We start from the raw sequence: 20,331 nt of genomic DNA on the forward strand, positions 1-20,331 counted from the left end.
TGCAGCAGATTGTGTTCCCCTTACAACCTCAGCAGAAATATTCTGCTTCTACTGTCCTTTTCGGGAATGGACAGACAAACAAAAATGTTGTTAAAGAAAAGGGAAAAATTAAACATAATGGAAGTGAACTGCAAACATTTATTCATAAATAGGCTTGAAAGATCATGACCCACTGTAGCCTGTTGGCACTTAAAGCCCGCTAAAGAGAACTCCCTGGAGCTACTGCCCAGAGTGAAGAGCTCAGTGCTGATGTGTGCTGCCATCTAGTGAGAAATTAATGAAAGTTATGTCTATCTAGTTTTCTCATGTGTCTGTATCAATTCTTCTTTCAAAAAATATGTACAATCTTTCATTATAACTCATTTGTTTTCCTGAAAAAAAAAATCAGATGTCAGGCATTGTTGTCATTAATTAACGCGTTGGAACAGACTGTGGGAAAGCTGACCAGCTCAGCTGATGGCTCTCTTCAGTCAGCGTTCAGGCATAAACAGACTCCCTGTAGCACCCAGTGGGAGATGTGCATGGTGGTGAACAGGTCTGCCTCAAACACCAACCCCACACCCATCGCATTCCTCCGCAAGGATGTGGTGTACACTGGTGTCCGTAGTGTATTCTGCCATAAAAAACACATAAAGATACACAAAACTGTTAGGAAAAAACATAAAAATAGTGATGTTAAATAGTCTACAGAGGGCTGTAGTGTCTGTGGGCCACACCTGTAGTCTAAGGCGGCAGGCCTCTATGGGGATGACTTTGAGAATGGGCAGTTCAACAACCAGAGCTTTTGGTTTACTCTTCACTAAGCAGCCCTTCTCCATATCCCAGTCTGCTCCCTCCAGATACAGGCCAGACACAAAGCAGCCTGTAGGGGAAACACTATCAGTCTTTATACCTCTTCACTCATCATGCTGCAAATGGTGATTGTTATTTTCTTACCCTGTCCATGTCTGTCACTGACTTCATCCTCACTGCGGTACTGTGTCACCTGTGAGTACAGAGTGGAAAGATCCAGAGGCCAACCATTTTTCCTGCATGCGGCTTGGACCAGGGCAGTCAGGTAGGACTCTGGAATATGGAGTCCTGATAGCCACATAACTTTTGGCTCTCCCTCTTCCACCTGTTGGACACAAGAGACATAAGACAAAACAATAACTTCTCACTTTTTTTTTTTTTTTTTTACTTTTTACAGATTACAAAAGGCCACATAAGAGATTATCTGTAATATTGTGAGTCTGTCCTCACCCAGCAGCTGTACTGTTCATAACGCCTCTTGAAATGGCTCATCCAGTTGCCGAGGGACTTAAGAGTGTCAGGTGCCAATTTCTTCCAAATTGCGGGGATGTGACCATTAAAAAGGGCCCGAGCGACCTCATCCAACTCACTGCTCATACCCACCTCACCAGCCAAGGCCTAAGGGACACAAGGGAATCAGAACAAATCTAAACCTGTGTGAAGCACAAAGACCCATCACCTATCTGTTTGTTTCCCCCAATATCCTGTTATCATCTGCCCCTCCTTCTCACCCTCTGCAGCTCAGCCAGAGAGCGCTGCATGCGGACCACTAGTTTGTTGAAGCGTTCCAGTTCTTGAAGCAGCACCACTGAAGTCGGGGAAATGTCTGTGCCGAACTTTTTGCGGATCACATCCATGTCAAATAACTTGGGCAGTTTGTTCTGAATGTCCTGGGCCACTTGGCTGATATACTCATCCCTACTGATGCTTCCACCGGATTCACCTGAGGCATGCGAGAGTGGTTAAAGGCGTTAAGAGAGGAAGCAGTTGATAGCACAGTTGCAAAGAGAGTTAAGCAAACACCCTTTAACGTTATGGAACAGCTTCTCCTTCTGAAAAATAGTAAATATTTCTTCCTGGGATGCTCTTTAGCACTTAAAACTCATTGTTGTGGTGGACAAGCAATGTTACAATTTCTTCCTAAAAAAAAACTTAAGAGGCAGAAGATATTAGATATGCCAAATTGTACCTGTCTGAGGCTGCAGGTCTATTAGGTGAGTCCACATGTCTTTAGCTGCTTGAGTGTAGTACCCTATCTCTGCATTGGAATGAAGACCCATCACCTCTGCTGTGTTTGCCAGTGGCAGGGTCTCAATCTCATCTGTAACAGATGAATGCAGGGAAAAGCTGTGAGTGATGACAGAAATGTACAGAAACGTTTTAAGTGATTGTGAAGTAAAGAAAACAACAACTGACCAACATAAACTTTCTTTGGCCCATTTGGAGGGATCTTGTAATCGACGGCCTTGTTGTTGAAGAAGTGGAAGGGCCGAAAAGTGGAGAAGAGGAAGTCTCCGAGGTACTCATCCATGTAGACAGTAAGGATCCTGCGGTCAAAGCTATCTATAGCTCGCCCACCATACATCACCTTTAGAACATTACACATGCTTAACACACAGCATCAGCTAACAGCATAATAATAAAAATACAGTCAATGAGTTTAGCCTGACCTCCCCAATAAGATATTTAAGACTTCCCCAGGGAATACTGCTGTCTCCTTGGTTGTGAGCTTTGGTCAGGTAGGTGTTCAGGATCTCCATACACACCTGTTGAACACGGTTACATTTTTTTAACCACTGACAAATGAAACAGTACTGATAAGACTTTAAATAAAAATAGAATAAAAGCACTTATTTCAACATCCGAATGACTCCCATGCCACTTACGAAGAAGTCAGACTCGTTGAAATCGTAGGGGACGTTCCAGCCAATCTTGCCATACTTGCGTCTCTCTTGCACCACAGCATGGAAGAAGGCTAGCACATACACCAGGCTGCGGAAGGCAGGGTGGGGGCATGTAGTCAAGGTCTCATGGGAGATTTTAGAGTATGTGGCTCTCATGTTCAGCTTAAGACCATTCGGAGGCTCCGTCACTACCTGCACACAATATTGAGGTACATGTAAGCACATTGACATTCTTGAAATTCTGTCTATTTTATTATTATTGTTTCTTTGCAAAATATTTACCATCAAAACATCAGTCTCAACAAGCCATTTGGTCTCAATTCACGCTCACAGGACTTGTTTCTTTTAACAATAGATTAGCTGTTGTGACTGTTTCGATCATGCTCACTGAATGTGGCTATGTCCCACCGGTGTGTGCAACAAAAAAGAAGTATCTCCTTACAACATTGTCATATTCCCAACATGTAGATTAAACATGGATTCAAAAACAACTACTAATTCAGGAAATCCTTTCACCTTTAGAGACTTTTGCAGTATGCCAATGGGGAAATCCTTGATTGGGTTGGTGGTGACCCACAAGCGGAAGTTGGGGTTTGGCTTGGTGATCCTCTCTAAGGACTTCTCCAGGTCCTTCAGCCACTTTACCAGCAGGTGACAGTTCTGTAACATCAACCACTGACCACGGGACACCGCTCTCTCCAGCAACTGCAGTGCCACCTTTATCGCAGGTACAGAAGACAATTACCTTCCATATCTTTATTTCATTTTGTTGTATAGTGTGACTACTTCCTGGTCCCTACATGACCACACGAAAAAGCGTCAGTACCTTCTCTTGGCCTTGGCCCATAGCAAGGAACTTGAACTTGTTGCCTCCAAAGCCTGACCTCTCTGCTAGTTTCATGAGGTCAGTGGCTGGGTCAGAGCCAGGGCTCAGGATGAAGACAATGGGAGAGAAAGGTGTACTCTGTTCATAAATCGCATCAAAGCTGATCACAGGGGGTTGCACATATCTGAGCGGAAACAAAAGAACACACGCAGAAACTAAGGGTTTGATTTCTCTCTGTGTAAATAATTATATCTTCTGTAAACAGTGTCACATAATTGCGTATAGTCAACTTAATCTTCACTACAGTGGTGTATATTGTATATTATACACAATGGTGGATCAAGTATCTGAAAGCCACACTTAAGTAAAAGTACAGATAGTGTATTTCTTCAAAACAAACACCACCTTAGCGTACATTACAGTTGAAGAAAGACAAGGTCAAGGAACTTAGAGGATTTAAAGAACAAAATCCAGTTCATCCTTTCCTCATTAGTTTTGTCTGTCCCTTCCTTCCTCACTTCCTTCCATATAGTAAGTAAAGTACAGACACTCCCAAAAAACACTTCAGTACTATAACAAAGTATTATTACTTCATTACATTACATGCACTGTATAAACTGTATATATAGTGAAAGTGACATATAGTCTCACCTCTCGCCCATGGTGACAGTGACGTAGTCTGTCACAGCTCTGTAGACTCTATCGACACGGAAGCAGCGCAGCAGCAGCAGCTTTTGAAAGGCTGACAGGTTCTCCTCATATTTCATGGGCAATGGAGCCTGTTCAGGTCCATCTAAGTCGTACCACTGAGGAAAAAAGAATGATGGTTAAACTCTCCACTTATACAATGAAATGCCCACAGTGATTCCTGTCACTGCAGTCACTTACAGACTTCCAGTCAGTGGAGTTTTTCTCCACATCATCAGGCAGAGAGCCAAACTGCTCAGGAAAGAGCTCAGCTAGTTTGATGATGTCCTCCCAGCCCTGGTCTCCAAGCCAGTCACAAGGCTTTGTGCGCGTGCTCTTTTCCAGGGAAAGATTACCTTTAAACACAGGTGGATAAACAAGAACATTTTCTTATAATAGGTCTGACTTTGTGATCACTGCAAACTGCGTAAACATTTTAGTGAAGTTCAGCTTCTGTGTATAACTCACCCTTGATGAAGAACTCCAACTCGTCCTGAGGTGACCTTCCTTCTGCCTGCTCAATCTTGATGGTCATGTTAAAGGAGAAGAGTAGCTTGTGTCTCTCAAACAGACCTAAGGATATACAGTCAGATCAGCTTTAAATATCCACAAAGTAATCACAAATATTGGGCTATAACTTATTAAAGTGATCCCATCCACTCCATTATTCACTCTTCATCATTTTACCTGTGCAGCCATAGTTATAAACACTGTATGTCAGAGTGTTCATGATGTTATTCAGTCTTTGGGGCAGAATGGCATCAGGCAGGGATTTGCGCAGTGAATAGTCAAACACCTCCAAATAGGAGGCGAGAGAGTACTGGTACATGCTGTTCACCAGAGCCATTTCTGTCAGTACAAAGAACAAGATAGCACCACGCTTGGCAGCAGGTCGGTAGCCATCTCTGAGTTTATCAATGTCTTCAGATGTCTTCTCAGCTAACTTAAGTTTCTCAAACACCTGATGATCATAACATCAAACAAGGAAAAAACTAGGATTAGTGACTTCAGTGAAAATGCTTTTCTTCCATTCACTGATGCTTGCTGGAGCCAAACTCACCTCACTGGCTTTTGACTTTGTTTCCTCCAGTGTTTTAACCAGCTCTGTGTTGTCCAACATGTTGCCTGAGGATGTGGCCAGCTCTCTGAGCAGGGAGTCCCCGAGGTTCTTTAGCAACTTCTTGTTGTTGCTTGTCTCCTGGATCAAATGCTCACGCTGTTCCTCCAGCTCCTTCTTCTCAAAGCCCATGATAACACTCAGCAGCTGGTCCTCCAAGCCCTTAAGCGTCACTACAGGTAACAAAGGAACAGACAAAGCATTTAGTGCATGCTGTTCAAAAATTACAGGCAAAAACTTTGGCTGCCATGCCACAGAGTCTTACCAGTATAGTTAATGACCATGGCTTTTCCAAACACTGATGGAGAGTATTTGGGGTTAGCCAGTTTGGTGTTGAGGTACAGTTTGAAGTTAGGATCATAGTCCACCTCTTTGTCACCTAGCATGATGACCTGTCTGCCCTCTGCTCCTTTTACATTCTTCTCCAGGACATTGTCAATGACAGGGTCAATGTATTCATCCACATCTTGGAAGAGAAATGGGTAGCCATATTTGATGGCCATTTCTAGCTGCTTCAGGAAGTCTGGATCATTAAAAGATGAGATCTGGGGAAAACGATGATGACACTGTCAGGTCTGTGCATAGTGACTCTTTCTCTTGTGCTGATTCTAGAGATGTCAGCAGTGGAAAGCAAACTAAAGCAGTCACTCTGGGATCTGTGAGCAGTAATGACACATAATTTGTACAAAAATTAAACTCTTTGAACCTTGAGGTCATTGTTTTCTTCCTTTTTCTTAATCCAATTGAAGGCTTGCTGTTGTGGGTCAATACACATGGCGAAACGGCTCCCTCTGGTTGTTAGGATTCCATTCTGCACTGACAGCTCATCTGGAGGCAAGCCCTCAGAGCCCCATCTGTCACACAGGATTTATTCAGCAGCAACATAGTCAGTGTACAGCCAAAAAAAAGGCCAACCAACACATTGTACAACAAGCACCTATCCTGCCAACACCTGATTCCCATCATTTGAATTGAGAAACTCATTCTCTATATTGTCTTCTCATGTTTCAAAATCTGTCATGAGAACACACTCTGTCTCACCTGCTGATTTCCACCTCATCAGTTAAAAGGCTTTCCACTTTGAAAGGTTGGCTTAAGGGGATGCCTTTATCCTGCACATCCTTGACCCATAATTGGTATGCCATTTCATCCCTGAAGTCCCAGCTGAAGGCCCCTACATAGCTGAGGAAAGCAGCAGAGATCAGACAGTCACCAAGTAGACGCACGCGCCGCTGCTTTAACTCCTCCAATTCTTGTGTCCACCTGAGTGGGTATAGTTGAAAAGTAAACAGAGATAGGTGGGGACAGAGGGGTGAAAAAAGGAGATAAAAAAGAAACAAATAAGCAACTCTTAGCATGGTTGGTTAGTGTTGTGACACCATGTGCTGCATCATTTACAGCCTCACCGTTCATTCTCAGAGCTCAGCCCAGAGATGAGTTTGTCAGCAGCTATTAGCCTTTTCTCCATCAGCTCAGCCTCCTCTTGCAGCAGCTGTTTCTCACAGATAGCAGCTTGGTATTTCTCTCCAAGAGCATGCAACTCTTTCTGGATACCGTTCAGCTCACTTTGAATGCCTTCCAGCTCCCGCTTACTCTGAAAGAAGTTTTTCTCTAGGCGTGCCACCTACAAAATTCAGGAAATATAACTTGAATTTGTGTTCCTTCTTAGAAAGCATGATGTAATAGCATGCACGAAACTTGCATTACCTTCTCTCTCTTAGGTTTTATCTCCCTTGCAACTTCACAGTAACCCATGATAGCCTCAACAAACTTGAGCATTCCTGAGCCGGCCTTACTGATGGCCTGCATCTCCTCAAAGCTCGTCTGGAGGTTCTTTAGGAAGCCTAGCCAGAGGAAATTGCAAAGACAACAACTGTTGAATACTTGTCACTATAATAATTATTTGTATTATATCATAGATAATGAAGCTGACTTACCTTTGACAGTCCTGACCTGGTTGTTATTTATAGAATCACAGTCCATCTCCATCAGGGAGCGCAGGAAGTTGGCCTCTGACATCATCCCCTTAGCTGACTGCCAACTGATCTCCTTGTACCCACGCAGCACCAGAATGCACTCACAAACCACCTGCACCTGTTTGGGTGGCTTGGCAAAGGATCTGCACAATGGACCAGAGGAAAAAGCCAGATAGAGGTTGGATTAAAAGATAGTGTAAATTTGTTTTTTTTGGTCAGGTATGTTAGGTCCTGGTCTTGTATGATTGATCAAAGTTCGATTAAACATTCTAGAGTCCATATACAGCATGTTTGGGGTTACCATTTGTTTTCTTTACAGAGATTTAGTATGGGTTTCTGCATTGCAGACATAATTATTCATTCATTCATCCTGATTAATTTCGCCATCATCGCAAACTTTTTAAACAACAGAATGAAAACAATGCTTTGAGCAGCGTTGCCATCTTGGTGACTTTCTCACTAGATTTAGTGACTTTTCAAATCCTCTTATCGACTTTACTTCTAAAAAAACACTGGTGGCAAATTTTGTGACTTATTCAGTCCACGAGAGACAAAGAGAAATTTATTGAATGGTTGAAGTAATTCCAATGCATGCTGCATGACTCTTCTGCCATCGGCGATGGGTCATTCCTCCTCTCTTCAATTGCAGCGTGCAGTAGATGTTGGAAAGGCAGGGCAGGAGGAGAGGAGAACCAGCTCACCGTGGAGCTCAGCTGTACTGAGTTTCTGTGGTTACAGTGACGCTATCACTCTCTGGATTGAAAATGGGAGTAAGTGGTGCACTATGGTAGAAATACCATAGCTCTCATGTCATTGAAATGTTTCATGAAGGATTTTACATTGAACCTAATTAATTGATCTTTTAATACTCCTATTGATGTGTGATGATGCCATCAACTTGCAAATTAATGTATGATGTCATCAGGCAACTTTTAGTGACTTTTGGAGCTAATGCTGGCTATTTCATTAGAGAAGAGTTGGCAACACTGGCTCTGAGTGTGGAGGAGAACTTACCGGATCTCTGTGACATCAGATTTTTCCAGGTCTTGCAGGGCGTTGCGAGCAGCCTCTAATGCAGGCAAAGCCTCAGCCAGGGAACTCTCAGCTTCTTTCTTCTCAACAGCTATCACTTTGTTCTGCTCTTCAATTTCTTTGGCTTTGTCTTCAGCCAGAGTCTTTTTCTCCTCAGCTAGGAAAGGAAACATTATAGATTAAGTGGTTTGTAACACCTGTGTTTGGTTTCGAAAGCCTGCAGGACACTGTGTTTATCATAACCTTGAGATGCAGGTATTCACTGACCTACAGTCGTGTTTGTGGCAATCTCATTCAGCAGGGCCTCACAAGCTGTGGACTTCTCAGCAAGGACAACCTTCTGCTCTGCTAGCTTGACATTTAGCTCAGCCAGCTGCTCACTGGCCTCCTTCAGTTTATCCAAACCTCCCTCTAGACGCTTGCACTGAGCTGGAACGCGAGAGAACAACTTAACAAAAAAGTTTCTCCAATAAACATACTAATGCACGGTAGCTGTGTCACCAGTCTAACCGTTCACACAGACATAGAATTTAAAAATATGTCATCTTTTCACCCAGAATAAATTGGTCCTTTTCTTCCAATAGGTTAGAATAGGTGCTAATGAAGTCCAAGTAATTCTTTGGAGTAACGTAGTTACAACGTCTGAGTTTCTGCTGGTATAGCTTGCTGTAGTCACCCACAGAGGTATGGACCATGCATACATGCTCTATCACTGCTGCAGAGTGTGCCTCGGGAATCATTGGACTTTCACCTGTAGAAAAAAACAACTTTGTGGATTAAACTCTCAAAATGTAGGGATAATATTCCAGCTGTACATCTCACTACAGTTGATGAGAGTAAAGAAAGCCCTTCAATGGCTGTGTCACAATGAACTTTTCCATAACAAACGCATGTAAAAAAAGATAGAAATATGTGTAATTACACACCGAGGAAAGACTGCGCTACTGCAAGTAACGCCTGTGGAGGCCACGGCAGAAACCAGTCTATTACAGTGTTGTTCATCAGTCCTGTGGAAAAAGGCACATACAGTTAGTGAAATAAACTCAGACATTATAATGAAATCCAGTGAAGCCTCACACTGCTTTTCACCTGGGAAGTTCCTGCAGCGTGTCCTCAGGGTGTCTCCCACTGGAGACATGCCTAAAACAATGTGTAGGTTGTTGGCACTCTTGCTGACAAAGTATCGCCACACACTCTCTTTAGAAGGACCTGCTCCCATCGTAAGAGCCTCATCACGAAGCTGGTTGAGAATGGACTCCTTCTCGTCATCAGGGAACAATGCAGGAACAATGCCTATAAAGGGAGACCATGATCAGAAAACTACAGCTGTAGCCTTTAAGAAAAATGGAATAAAATGTGAGCCAGGAAGTTAGACCGACACCTAACCTGAGGTGAGCATGTTGTTAATGAGTTCCAAGAAGCCCTCCTCAGCAACATGGGCATCAGTAAAGAGGAACACTGTCTTCTTATTTTCAATACCAAGCTTCAAGTACAATGTTTTCAGGTCATCACGGAAGTTTGACTCACTGTATCCTCTGCTTAGTGTTATCTCAAACACCTAGGAAATGCAAATTACAATATTTCTCTTTATACAATGTCTTACAACATAAAAATCAGGGTTAAAAGCCACTTTAAAAAGATAAGAAGGAATAGTTTAATGCTGCTTAACCCCTAAAGGCCTAATTTTCTCTTTCAATATCTCCTTGAGCAGGTTTAAAGTTAAAAGACCCCTGTTTCCACACTGAAAGACAGTGTCACCTATAACTATATTCCAAATATTCTTTTTCCAATGCTTCACTGAACTTTTGAGTCAAGTATTCATAACTGAGATGCAACATTCTTATAACAGTAAATGGAAATATTCTAGATGTCTTGTATTTTGTGTACTTTGTGCTCCACTGCTTGGCTTGACACATGTGGTGTCTAGTAGTGAACATGTTGATAAAAAGTTCATTTGCTCTGCTTTTAGTGTGTTTTACTACCTCACAGCCTGCAGTGAATGCAGCAAGCTTGGTCAGGGACTGCTTGCCAGAGCCCCCCACACCAACAAGCAGTGCATGGCCTCGATCAATGCGAATGATGCGGTGCACGCGGGTCAGATGTTCCAGAGCATCGTCAAACAGTACCAGGTTCATCTGTGACTTGTTCTCATTGTATTCCTCTAGAATTTCCTGTAGAATGAAAAAACACAGTGGTCTTTGAGTATATTCTAAGAATGTCATATCATTATACTATTACATTCCAAAAAGTATATTAGTCTGAGACCACACATTGTGAATAATAAAGCAGGTAATAATTTAACAATACCTGAAACAGGGCTTTTGACGCGTCGTAGTCTTGTATGTCTTCATAGACCCTCGGTTCAGTCTCACTGAGGGCTGTTCTGTAGTCTCCAAAAAGAATTGGGTCCCTCATGACTGCTTCAGTGTCTGCCTTGAAATGCTCCTCGATAAGATTCTTTATGTGGCCTTGGACCTGGTGGAAAAAAACCCCACATCAAGTAGATTTGAAAGCTGAAATATAACACAACAGAACTATTAGGTTTACAGTAGATTTTGAGCCTACATTTTTAATAGCAGTCAAAAAAATCTCTTTGAGCTATATCACAATCTTTTCAATGTGTTTATTGCACAAGATGATGTAATGATGACACATTTAAAATATATATATATATTTTGTGCAGCTCTAGTAAACATCTCCTAATATTATTAATAATTATTACCAAGGCTTTGTCAGTTTCATCAATGAGTCTGTCATGAAAGATTCTCAGGCACTCATTTCTCCAGACGCGCACAAATTGGGTGACAGTCAAAATCCTGTTAGAGAGAAATTAGGCAAGCAAATACATTTTTTAAAGAAAGCAGACTTCTACCTGTAAAGTTTCTATTAGTTTGTTAATAGAGTAAATGTGCGAGATCAGACCTGTCGGGTTTGGTGAGGGTCAGTCCATTGTAGACTCTAGACAGGTCCCTCAGGTTGAAGATGTAGTGGAACTTGGAGGGAGTGGGTGGCAGATCTTTGATGATGTTGTTGTAAAGCTCCAGTGTGCAGAAGGTGACTTTATCACAAACATTTTGTATGGCACCCTCAAATGCCTAAAATATTGACCAAGTTTATTAAATTGGAGTGACATGGATGAGTGAGATTCTGATATATGTGGGAAAGAGAGACTCACTCTGGTGTGGCCTTTGATAATAGAAGCATAGATAAGGTGGAGGGAGTCTACTGCAGGGAAGGGGATGCTGAAGACACTGAAGAGTGAGATGAAGCGGGTATCCACCTCATTCCTCCCACCTCCTGCCTTCCCCATGGCAGCAATAAAACCAAGGTCCTTGAGGATTTTGTAGTTCAGATCCTTTCCTCGGTCATATATGCCTCCTCTGTCCAATAACAGCTTCAGAAGTGCGATGGGCTGCTGTGTGCCATAACTATCCACCTGGATAAGCATACAGTATATTACAATAATGTCAATCATACAGGCGCTGTCAAGGTGAAGGGGATGAGAGACTTGGCTAAGAGCATGCAGGTACCTTCGGCATATTCATGTCATCCATAAAGACCAGTAGTCTCTTTCCCATTGGAGGCCCGTAGGTCTCTTTGGTCCTTTTCTCCACATTGGCCTCCAAATTCCTTTGCAGGTCCATTGAAGTTGTTCTGGATGAGAAGTTGATGATCAGAGTGATCTAGAAACAGAAGGGAGGAAATGTAAAGAATTCAAACCAAAGTGACATAACAAGTATGCACATGTATGGTTTAATGGTAGTCTCACTCTTGTATCTGCATTAAGGTTCTTCAGGAAGTTAAGAATGGTGGCAGTCTTGGAAGTGCCAGACTCTCCAACCAGAAGCACTGGCCTCTTTATCTTCACCATCTGCTCCAGGATCCAGCTGGCTCTTGTAGTGTCGACAGTTGGTACTATAGCAAAAATGGAGGATTGAGGAATCAAAGTGGCAGAAGGAGCCCAGGAGGGTCAAAAAGTCTAAATCTAAATGTATGAATGCAGGATACTTGATTTTTCTGCTTTACCTAGAATATCAGCAAATTTCATCTCGGGGTTGTGGATGTATTTGGTGACTAGGGAACTCCAGGGAACCCACTTCTCCTGTGCCCCATCAAAGTGGAAATCATACAGAGTTGGGAGGTATCCTGTATAGATGCAGACATTTTGTTATCAATAATACAATAATAAAGGCACTTGCACATTTTCATGTGGAGAAAAAAACTGCTGAAAAGTACAACAGGGTTTGTTTTCATCATGATTTTTTTTTAATTCAGCCTAAAACTATAAAACAGTCCTACTAATTTTCAAAAGTGTCTGCAATAATAGGCAATCTCATATTATATATAGTCATCTACCAACGGGGTTCTCGGGTACAGTGTTTCTTGATGTGTCACATACTCTGCTGCAGCACTTCTGTATGAAACAGTCTGTCTAAGCTTATGCCCCGCCTCCGGAGAAGCTCAGTCTGCTCTGATTGGTCAGTTTGCTCTCTCTATGCACATTTATTCTATTTGCGGGACCCATACACCTCCTCACCCACCTGCCCTATAAGCGTACTCGTGCTCCTTATAGTACATGGTTACTGGCAGGGTTATTACTGGATGTCCCTGGTTTGGATGCTGAATACCTGTCAGCATATAATTACAACGCCACCAGTATGGCAAGCCAAAGCAGCCACAAATGCCATACACTGATTAGGTCTGACTGTGTTGTCATCTGACACCGTCCAGCAGCTTTCCAGTTGGACACATACGGTGCCTTTTGACGTCACACGCACACGCCAAAAGCACAGACAGGACGGAGCTATTTAAGGAATTCGGAGTGAGAACGGGCTGGCTATTATGCTAGTATTTTAGTTTCATGAACATCTAAGATCTTGCTTTTTACCTGGGATCTCACCAGGCCCGGCCAGGGTTTTCTCATCATGCACCGTGGTTAAGCAGGAAAGCTTTTTGATGAACTCATCAAACTTGATCCTGCCGCTCTCCAGCAGTGTGGCCCCCAGTGAGCAGTACAGAGCTTCCAGGAAGTAACACTCCAGCACTTCAGCAGTGTTGCTCTCACTCTCAAGCAGCGCATCCAGTGTCAAGCAGAGCTGAGTCACCTGAACAAGCCGTCAACATATGCACAATTCATCCAAGAAGTCCGAATATGGCACGATACTTATCTTCACGCATAATAACAACAATACTTGTATTGGAGCACATTTGAGATGATGAGATTAACCCACCATGTTCAGATCTGTCTGAGGGACAACAGTCTTCAGTTTCTGGCCCTGTTTGCCATCAATAACACCATCTACGATCATGTCAATAGAGCTGTGCACATATTTCTCAAACAGTTTGTTGAGCACTTTTTGTTCCTAGAAAAGAAACAGTGTTGAGATCATATCATCAATTTATAAGCAAGTGCAAGTATTACATAATGTATATGTTTTTTTCTCATACCCCATCAGGTCTGTTATTCACCCATCTCTGCCAGTACGGTGTATATCTCAGGTTTTTGGGGTCAACAAAAACCATCCCACAGCGGGAAACAGTAGCAGGGGAAGCATACTGCAGATCTCCAACCTATGATGGAGATGTTTTCTTACATTATTGCTCTAAAACTTTGCAGAAAAGTGTAAGGAAAGTTATTCTACTGACAGTCATCTTAAAAATCCAGACAAACCTCAAACAGCAGGGCACAGTGACTCTGTAAACGGATCCGTTCTCCATTGGCAAGAGTGAGGAGCTTGTTGTCATCCATTACTGAGTTCATATTCTCGACCCACAGAGCATCCACATCCCCATCGAACAGGATGTACCTGTGATACAAATTCATGTCTTTATGTAGTATGAATGGATGAATGGCATCACTGGCATATTCCGCATCATGATTGATTGAATATCTCCTTTAATTCTTTTTTACCTCCGTTCTTTTTTGTCAGAAGGCTTATTGATGTCACGGAAGATGTTGGATAAGATCCCATCGGTCCAGTCTCGAGTGTCAGGGTCCAGAATACCATAAAGTTCTATGACACTCATGGCTTTAGGGTTCAGAGGATACATCTTGGTATGCAATCCCAATCTGGTGATGAGATGAAATAAAGGTTACTATTGTCCACATAAAAGATCCGGAAGGTGGTGTAAACCTAGGTGATGTAAACTGACTTTGTCTGAGCTTGGCATAATGTGCTGATTACGACCGATTTCCCTCCGCCTGTTGGGCCCACGACCATCGTAGTATGTCTGGTCATCATCGTTTCGTACATTTGAACCACCTTATCTACCTGAAACCACAGACAGCATAAAGAATAGACTATATCAACATGTAAAGACTGTGACTAAATTTTTTCCACTGTAACTCATCAATTTGTAGGTTGTGTAGGAAAGTTTGAATCTGAAAGAATCAGATCTAAGACCCAGATGAAACACCTGGTTGGGCAGCATGACATATTTGTTGTCTTGCAGGATCTCTTCCACAGCATCATTAAAGTTGGGATAGCGAACACGAGGGCAGTCCAAACCAGGGAACAGATCTGTTATCAGCCCGAGGAACAGTGGCACGTCCTCAAACACAAACTTTGGCAGGTTCATGTCCCTGAGAGCACGCATCAGCACCACATCCTGTGGAGAGGAAAGACAGAGATAACAACAAACGGGTGACAAAGACCACAAGCCATTACAAAATCTTGTAACAAAACAAAATTAATATGATCACAAGAATTAAAGTGGACGATGTTTTCGGTCATATAAAATTAACTTATATTTGTTACCGATAAAAATCACCCAACCTATCACGAATTTAGATCTGTGTGACCTCGTACTATTTTTTCTCTTTTTAATTATTCTTAAACCTACAGTTCTTTAGGGGAAAATGTTTTTCAGGTTAATTTTGTGTTTTGACACACAGTTTTTAAGTCAGACTGCAGTCCCTACATCTACCATACTGACAAGGAGCAGTCAAACCTGTTTCAAAGCACTAGAAAAACAGATTTTCTTTCACGTATTCTCTGTGGCATCAGCACTATTTCTTGTTGCAAAATACTAGGTAGACACAGACTGAATCTTTGTCTTAAGACCTCAGAAAGTGAAACATGAAAAATATTTGGCCTCTACCTCATTGAGGTCTGGTGAGCCTCTCTTCAGCTCTCCTGCCATCACTAGTACAGACTTCAGAGCTCGCAGGCCAAAGTCATAATGAGACTGCTTGGACAGCTGCTCACGAGCCAGTTTATACAGTACTGTCATCTTCTTTGCCAACATCTGAATTGAAGAAAAGTGAAGAGATAAAATCCTCAATAAGAAATTGACATGCGTAGGTAAGCGGTGAGCAGTTTGGAGGGTACAGTTGCAGATTTTTACATGTTTATATAAAAAAAACTAAAAACTAATTAAAAATGTCATAAATTACTCAACATAAATGAACACAAACTATCCTTACATTCCAGAATAAATATGTGTTGATACTGTACTCTAGATGAGAGCAATAAACAGCAACAATTCAATTTTCGTTTTTTTGTGTGTGTGTCTCACCTTGGCCATTAGGAAGCCCTCAGAGAAGAGCATGATCTCACAAATCTGCTGCAGGTCAGGCACAATGACCACCACAGGCCTGAAGAGGGCTTTGACTGATTCTGGCAGCTCTGTGCGTCCTGCATAACCTGGGTTCATGGTAATGAAAATCCCCATGCGGTCATCCAGGCTGATCTCCTGCCCTTCAAACTGATGTGCACGGCGAGGAGGAGGTGGTTTAAGCGGAATAATGGTCAAAAACTTCTGCTTATAGGCTAAAAAAAGCATGCTATCAATTTAAATTATCACAAGTGAAATAACCCTCATTGAAATATCCTTGAATGGAAATTACAATTGGGATTATTTTTTATGTATTCATTCATAGTTCTGCATACCTATAACAGACTTACATGGAACCTTTCAAGGTGAAGAATCAGAGCCTTGCGGATAGTCTGGATTTGGGAGGAGATGACTGACAACACTGAGGCATCGATGCGATTGAATTCATCAAAGCAGCCCCACGCTCCACACTGGGCAAGGCCAGAGAAGATCTTTCCCACAGCCTACACACAAAGAGGACAGGTGTTCAAGGAAAAGGTCTTCTAGTGACAAATGAAAAACAGAGAATGGCTACTTTGTTTTTTTAAAAATATAAATTAAAATGGTTATCATTTGGGCAGAAATAACACACAGTAATGTCTTAGAAGTGAATTATAATGTAGAGAAACTGATAATTCTCAGGAAAACCCCACGGAGCAATTCACTGAGATATATCTTTCAGTAGCAGCTGGCTCTTCAAATGAAGACCTCTTACCATGTAGTCCATGCCCTCACCACAGTTTGTAACCACACAGAGCAGGCCTAATGCCTTGGCCAGATCTTTGGTGGACTCCGTCTTTCCTGTACCAGCTGGTCCAGCAGGAGCTCCACCCAGGTACATGGAGAGGGCCTGAATCACAAATACACACCCACATCCAGACATGTTTTCAAAACAAACTGACAGGATAATTTACATATGTCTGCTTGGGTATTTTATTAATTTGCTTGGTTGATACAAATTATCAGAGCTTCTCAGACCTGTGTGAGGGTGAGGTAGATACGGTCTGTGAGAGGAGTTATAACCAATCGACCGTTTAATCCCATGTATTCGTAGCCGTAAGAGAACGAAGCACTGCACTGACGCACAAATAGGTTGTCAGGTTCCCGCATCCAGTAGAATCTGAGTTGGCTCTCCCACTCAAACTCTCGTGCGTCCATTACGCTGGAAAGAGAATTCAAAATTCATCTTGATTAAGCTCACCTTCAAACCCATGACTTTCACTTTCATGTGCAATAAAAAAGTGAAAACTGGTGATTCTTAAGGTTACCTGTTTAGTACAAAGTTGTCTACAATGTCTCTTGCATGGACATCGATGATAAGCACTGTGTTTATCTTTCGTCTGTCATTTTTCTTCATAGGCTGTGTAATGCGTGTTACCAACTCGTCGATCTGCTGGTGCATTTTCTTAGCGTAATTCTTCAGTGCGTGCTTCTCTCCTTTTTTCACATTTTTAAAGACATCCTCCACTTCCCAGGTCCACCACACTTGATTAGCAGCCAGAACGACCATGCCCTGGTAAAGCAACATCCAATCCACCCTGAGAGACATGGGAATGACACATTTACTTTGGCAAAATTGCTCACATACATATATATAGTATCTTCCAATGTGGTCACAATATCAGCATTTTAAACTATGATGTGATACTAGTACACATCATAGTATACCAGTTCTAGTATAAAAACACAATACTAAATACCTATTTCAATACCATGGCAAAACCAAAACAAAACAAAACAAAAAGAAAAGAAAAACCCTAGACACCAAAAACAGGATGATTTTTTTCTTTTTTTTAAATTAACAGCATGCACATAGGTAGGAAAAGTCACTGAACACATGCCTCCAGTCATGTGATGTGTTTGTTGCTGAAAAGAAAGCCATAACAGCCACTAGTTGAAGACCAGTTGATTTTCTTCCTTGCTTTTTCATCTGTGCAGTCTTGGGTTGAAAATCTAACTTTAGAATAGCTTTGGTACTTTTGATACTATCCACTGTATAATCACCAGAGATTTTATGTTTTAAATATGAGGTGTCAATAAATTATTTAAGTACCAATTCTTCGGACAACCTTAGCATCTATACGCACCTGCTTCTGTCTTCACAATAGCGGAAGATTGCTTCCTTGGTGATGAGTCTATTAGTCCTCCTCATCTCCAGTAGTATTCCCGTCATCCACTCCTCCACTCTGCCCTCCACTGGGATGGGCTTCTTCAGCTCCATCACCTCACCCTCAGCAGACACCATGGCTCCAGCTACAGTCTCCCCATTGCTTTCCACATCAAACCTCAGAGATGCTATGTTATCATACATCTTATGGAACAAAGAAGAAAAAATATCTAGGAAATGTTTCACACACATGTCAAACATCAATCCTCCTCACCTAGCTTTGAAGAATAAAACTAAATGTCTGTTTGTAGTGGCATGATACCTTGATCATGTGCTCCTGGACACAGGCAGGGTCACTACTTCCCAGAATGCTGAGCAGTTCATCATCAGAGATGAAGAAGAAGCGAGGAAATGCATTCCGCTTGGAGTCAAGGTAATCATTAAGACTCTTCTGACACCTCTCTAGACCATCACTCAGGCCTTCCAGGTCTGTTAGCCGGTTGGGAATCAGACAGCACCGCTTAATGTTTGGACTTTTCACTGTGTCACTCATTATCTACAGAAAAAAAGAAGAGGACGATATTGCTTAGAGATGTCCAGTAACAGATTATTTCATCGGGCTAATATTATGGCAACACTCACTTCTTTAAACTTTTTGTCAATGTTATCAAATTTCTTTGCTTCCTCTGGTAACTGCGAGCGAATGTCTCCACCAATGAATATGCTCTCCAAGTACATCCATTTTCGTTGTACCAGCAACCATACCTGTGCAAGAAACATTTATTCAGTGTGGATTTTATGGACTGGACAAAGTGTGATGGGAGATTAGGCCACTCTCACTGACCTCTATGGTCTCACTAATGAGAGACAGGTCTTTTTCCCATTGCTGTATGGTGCCAAGGAAAGGTCCAACAAAACGGCTGCCCGCCATGCTCTGTAAGTTCATGGCATCGTTGTCCACATTCAGCAGGATCTCGTCCACTGCACCAAGAATAGACCCACGTTCCTGGGTGCCTTTAAAGTAGGGCAGTACACTGAATTTCATGTTTTCCCAGGTCTCGACTACCTCCTTCACTCCCTGGAAGTGCACACACAAAAACAAACACATGAATAATGTGTTTTATAACTATTTGTGATTTCACTGGTAAACTGCTACAACTGATTTCTAACTCAGGTTGAGATAATTCACAAAGACGGGAGCTTGCCTTCTCAATACTGAGCTCTTTTACCGCAGAGGTGACAATGTCACCTATGACATCTGCATGTTTGTGCAACTCCATAGCAAACATGTTCTCCAGAGTGAAGCTGTCAGTGTTCATCTCAAATTTAGTGCCGGTCCTCTCCATCAGTTCCTTCCAGTGTCTGTGGGCCCAAGTATAAAAGCACTTATTCATTTGATGTTTTCATACTGATCATATTTGTATCATGGTCAACATTCATCTTGAATATTTCATACTCTACACTCATTTTGATTTAAGTGTCAGATTTATTCCAGTTAGGTTCTGCAGACTGACCTGTCTCTGAGGGCCTCATTCTTTAGGTCCAGCAGAAGAGGCAGAGACTCTCTGAATTCCTTCATACGTCCTTCTAGGAAAAAGGCCACAGGTAACGCCCGCACATCTTTAGGCAGCTGCCTCAAACTTTTGATGAAACCCTCAACACCCTCTTGTAGCAGCTGGATGTTTAAATCCACCCACAATGTCTCAGACCACTCCGTCTTTGCATCCTGAAAGATGTAAGGGCAAACACACAAAATACTTAATGAACCACATTGACCAAAATTGTGTGTAATATCTCCAAACATGCAACTACATCTGACCTTCTGAGCTTTATAGACACCATATATCTGTCTCAAGCCATTCATTTCCTTCTGCATGCTGATAACCTCTGGATACATGGTGACCGGTAGGTCCAAAAGTTTCTCAGCATTAGCTAGCTCCTGCCGTCCTGCCACTATTTTGGCAAGTTCTGCCTCATATTTTGCCATAATGGTCAGTCCTGCAAATGATAAAAGAGAGAGACTGGTCCCACCAATACATTTTGAAGTTTACTAGTTTACTATACTATTGCTCTGGATAAAACAACTGAAGCCAGGGTTCAAGTGCACAAGTACCTTTCTCCAAATCATCTCCCACAGCTCCAGGACCATGCATGTTGAAGCTTTCAGCAAAGATACACAACTCTTGCTTATACTCCTCAATCTTGTCCTTTGTGATCTTTAAATGTAATGGAAGGAGAATAGGAAGAGGACTGTAAGTGTAAAATTTAAACACAAAAAAGTGCATTCTACATTT

At 42.1% G+C, this 20,331-nt stretch overlaps 1 protein-coding gene across 1 annotated transcript in view; it reads right to left on the reverse strand.

Moving 5' to 3' along the window:
* Window positions 1-118: 118 nt before the first annotated feature.
* The window catches only part of dnah10 (dynein axonemal heavy chain 10), a 29,314-nt gene continuing 9,101 nt past the window's right edge, over window positions 119-20,331 (reverse strand). The window contains exons 22-78 of the mRNA XM_042487993.2: window positions 20,151-20,253; window positions 19,857-20,035; window positions 19,552-19,763; window positions 19,243-19,399; window positions 18,882-19,115; window positions 18,680-18,802; window positions 18,360-18,593; window positions 18,018-18,241; window positions 17,199-17,468; window positions 16,909-17,092; window positions 16,646-16,780; window positions 16,242-16,394; window positions 15,853-16,041; window positions 15,436-15,582; window positions 14,752-14,943; window positions 14,488-14,606; window positions 14,246-14,404; window positions 14,006-14,141; window positions 13,783-13,905; window positions 13,566-13,697; window positions 13,223-13,439; window positions 12,361-12,480; window positions 12,104-12,249; window positions 11,865-12,017; window positions 11,510-11,770; window positions 11,257-11,429; window positions 11,057-11,150; window positions 10,642-10,809; window positions 10,317-10,505; window positions 9,721-9,892; window positions 9,424-9,627; window positions 9,261-9,341; window positions 8,888-9,085; window positions 8,602-8,763; window positions 8,317-8,491; window positions 7,264-7,445; window positions 7,034-7,170; window positions 6,733-6,950; window positions 6,368-6,589; window positions 6,033-6,180; window positions 5,592-5,871; window positions 5,270-5,499; window positions 4,897-5,170; window positions 4,678-4,782; window positions 4,411-4,565; window positions 4,174-4,328; window positions 3,523-3,706; window positions 3,213-3,413; window positions 2,679-2,888; window positions 2,463-2,558; window positions 2,209-2,380; window positions 1,982-2,113; window positions 1,524-1,735; window positions 1,243-1,410; window positions 937-1,117; window positions 717-862; window positions 119-613 (exon numbers count right to left, since the gene is read on the reverse strand). Coding sequence (XP_042343927.2) covers window positions 467-613; window positions 717-862; window positions 937-1,117; window positions 1,243-1,410; window positions 1,524-1,735; window positions 1,982-2,113; window positions 2,209-2,380; window positions 2,463-2,558; window positions 2,679-2,888; window positions 3,213-3,413; window positions 3,523-3,706; window positions 4,174-4,328; window positions 4,411-4,565; window positions 4,678-4,782; window positions 4,897-5,170; window positions 5,270-5,499; window positions 5,592-5,871; window positions 6,033-6,180; window positions 6,368-6,589; window positions 6,733-6,950; window positions 7,034-7,170; window positions 7,264-7,445; window positions 8,317-8,491; window positions 8,602-8,763; window positions 8,888-9,085; window positions 9,261-9,341; window positions 9,424-9,627; window positions 9,721-9,892; window positions 10,317-10,505; window positions 10,642-10,809; window positions 11,057-11,150; window positions 11,257-11,429; window positions 11,510-11,770; window positions 11,865-12,017; window positions 12,104-12,249; window positions 12,361-12,480; window positions 13,223-13,439; window positions 13,566-13,697; window positions 13,783-13,905; window positions 14,006-14,141; window positions 14,246-14,404; window positions 14,488-14,606; window positions 14,752-14,943; window positions 15,436-15,582; window positions 15,853-16,041; window positions 16,242-16,394; window positions 16,646-16,780; window positions 16,909-17,092; window positions 17,199-17,468; window positions 18,018-18,241; window positions 18,360-18,593; window positions 18,680-18,802; window positions 18,882-19,115; window positions 19,243-19,399; window positions 19,552-19,763; window positions 19,857-20,035; window positions 20,151-20,253 — 9,873 coding nt within the window. The 3' untranslated portion in view covers window positions 119-466. The remainder of the gene's footprint in view (window positions 614-716; window positions 863-936; window positions 1,118-1,242; window positions 1,411-1,523; window positions 1,736-1,981; window positions 2,114-2,208; window positions 2,381-2,462; window positions 2,559-2,678; window positions 2,889-3,212; window positions 3,414-3,522; window positions 3,707-4,173; window positions 4,329-4,410; window positions 4,566-4,677; window positions 4,783-4,896; window positions 5,171-5,269; window positions 5,500-5,591; window positions 5,872-6,032; window positions 6,181-6,367; window positions 6,590-6,732; window positions 6,951-7,033; window positions 7,171-7,263; window positions 7,446-8,316; window positions 8,492-8,601; window positions 8,764-8,887; window positions 9,086-9,260; window positions 9,342-9,423; window positions 9,628-9,720; window positions 9,893-10,316; window positions 10,506-10,641; window positions 10,810-11,056; window positions 11,151-11,256; window positions 11,430-11,509; window positions 11,771-11,864; window positions 12,018-12,103; window positions 12,250-12,360; window positions 12,481-13,222; window positions 13,440-13,565; window positions 13,698-13,782; window positions 13,906-14,005; window positions 14,142-14,245; window positions 14,405-14,487; window positions 14,607-14,751; window positions 14,944-15,435; window positions 15,583-15,852; window positions 16,042-16,241; window positions 16,395-16,645; window positions 16,781-16,908; window positions 17,093-17,198; window positions 17,469-18,017; window positions 18,242-18,359; window positions 18,594-18,679; window positions 18,803-18,881; window positions 19,116-19,242; window positions 19,400-19,551; window positions 19,764-19,856; window positions 20,036-20,150; window positions 20,254-20,331) is intronic.

Source organism: Plectropomus leopardus, chromosome 4, assembly GCF_026936395.1.
Source record: "Plectropomus leopardus strain MGB_pleo_1.0 chromosome 4, ASM2693639v1, whole genome shotgun sequence".
Classification (NCBI taxonomy): domain Eukaryota; kingdom Metazoa; phylum Chordata; class Actinopteri; order Perciformes; family Serranidae; genus Plectropomus; species Plectropomus leopardus.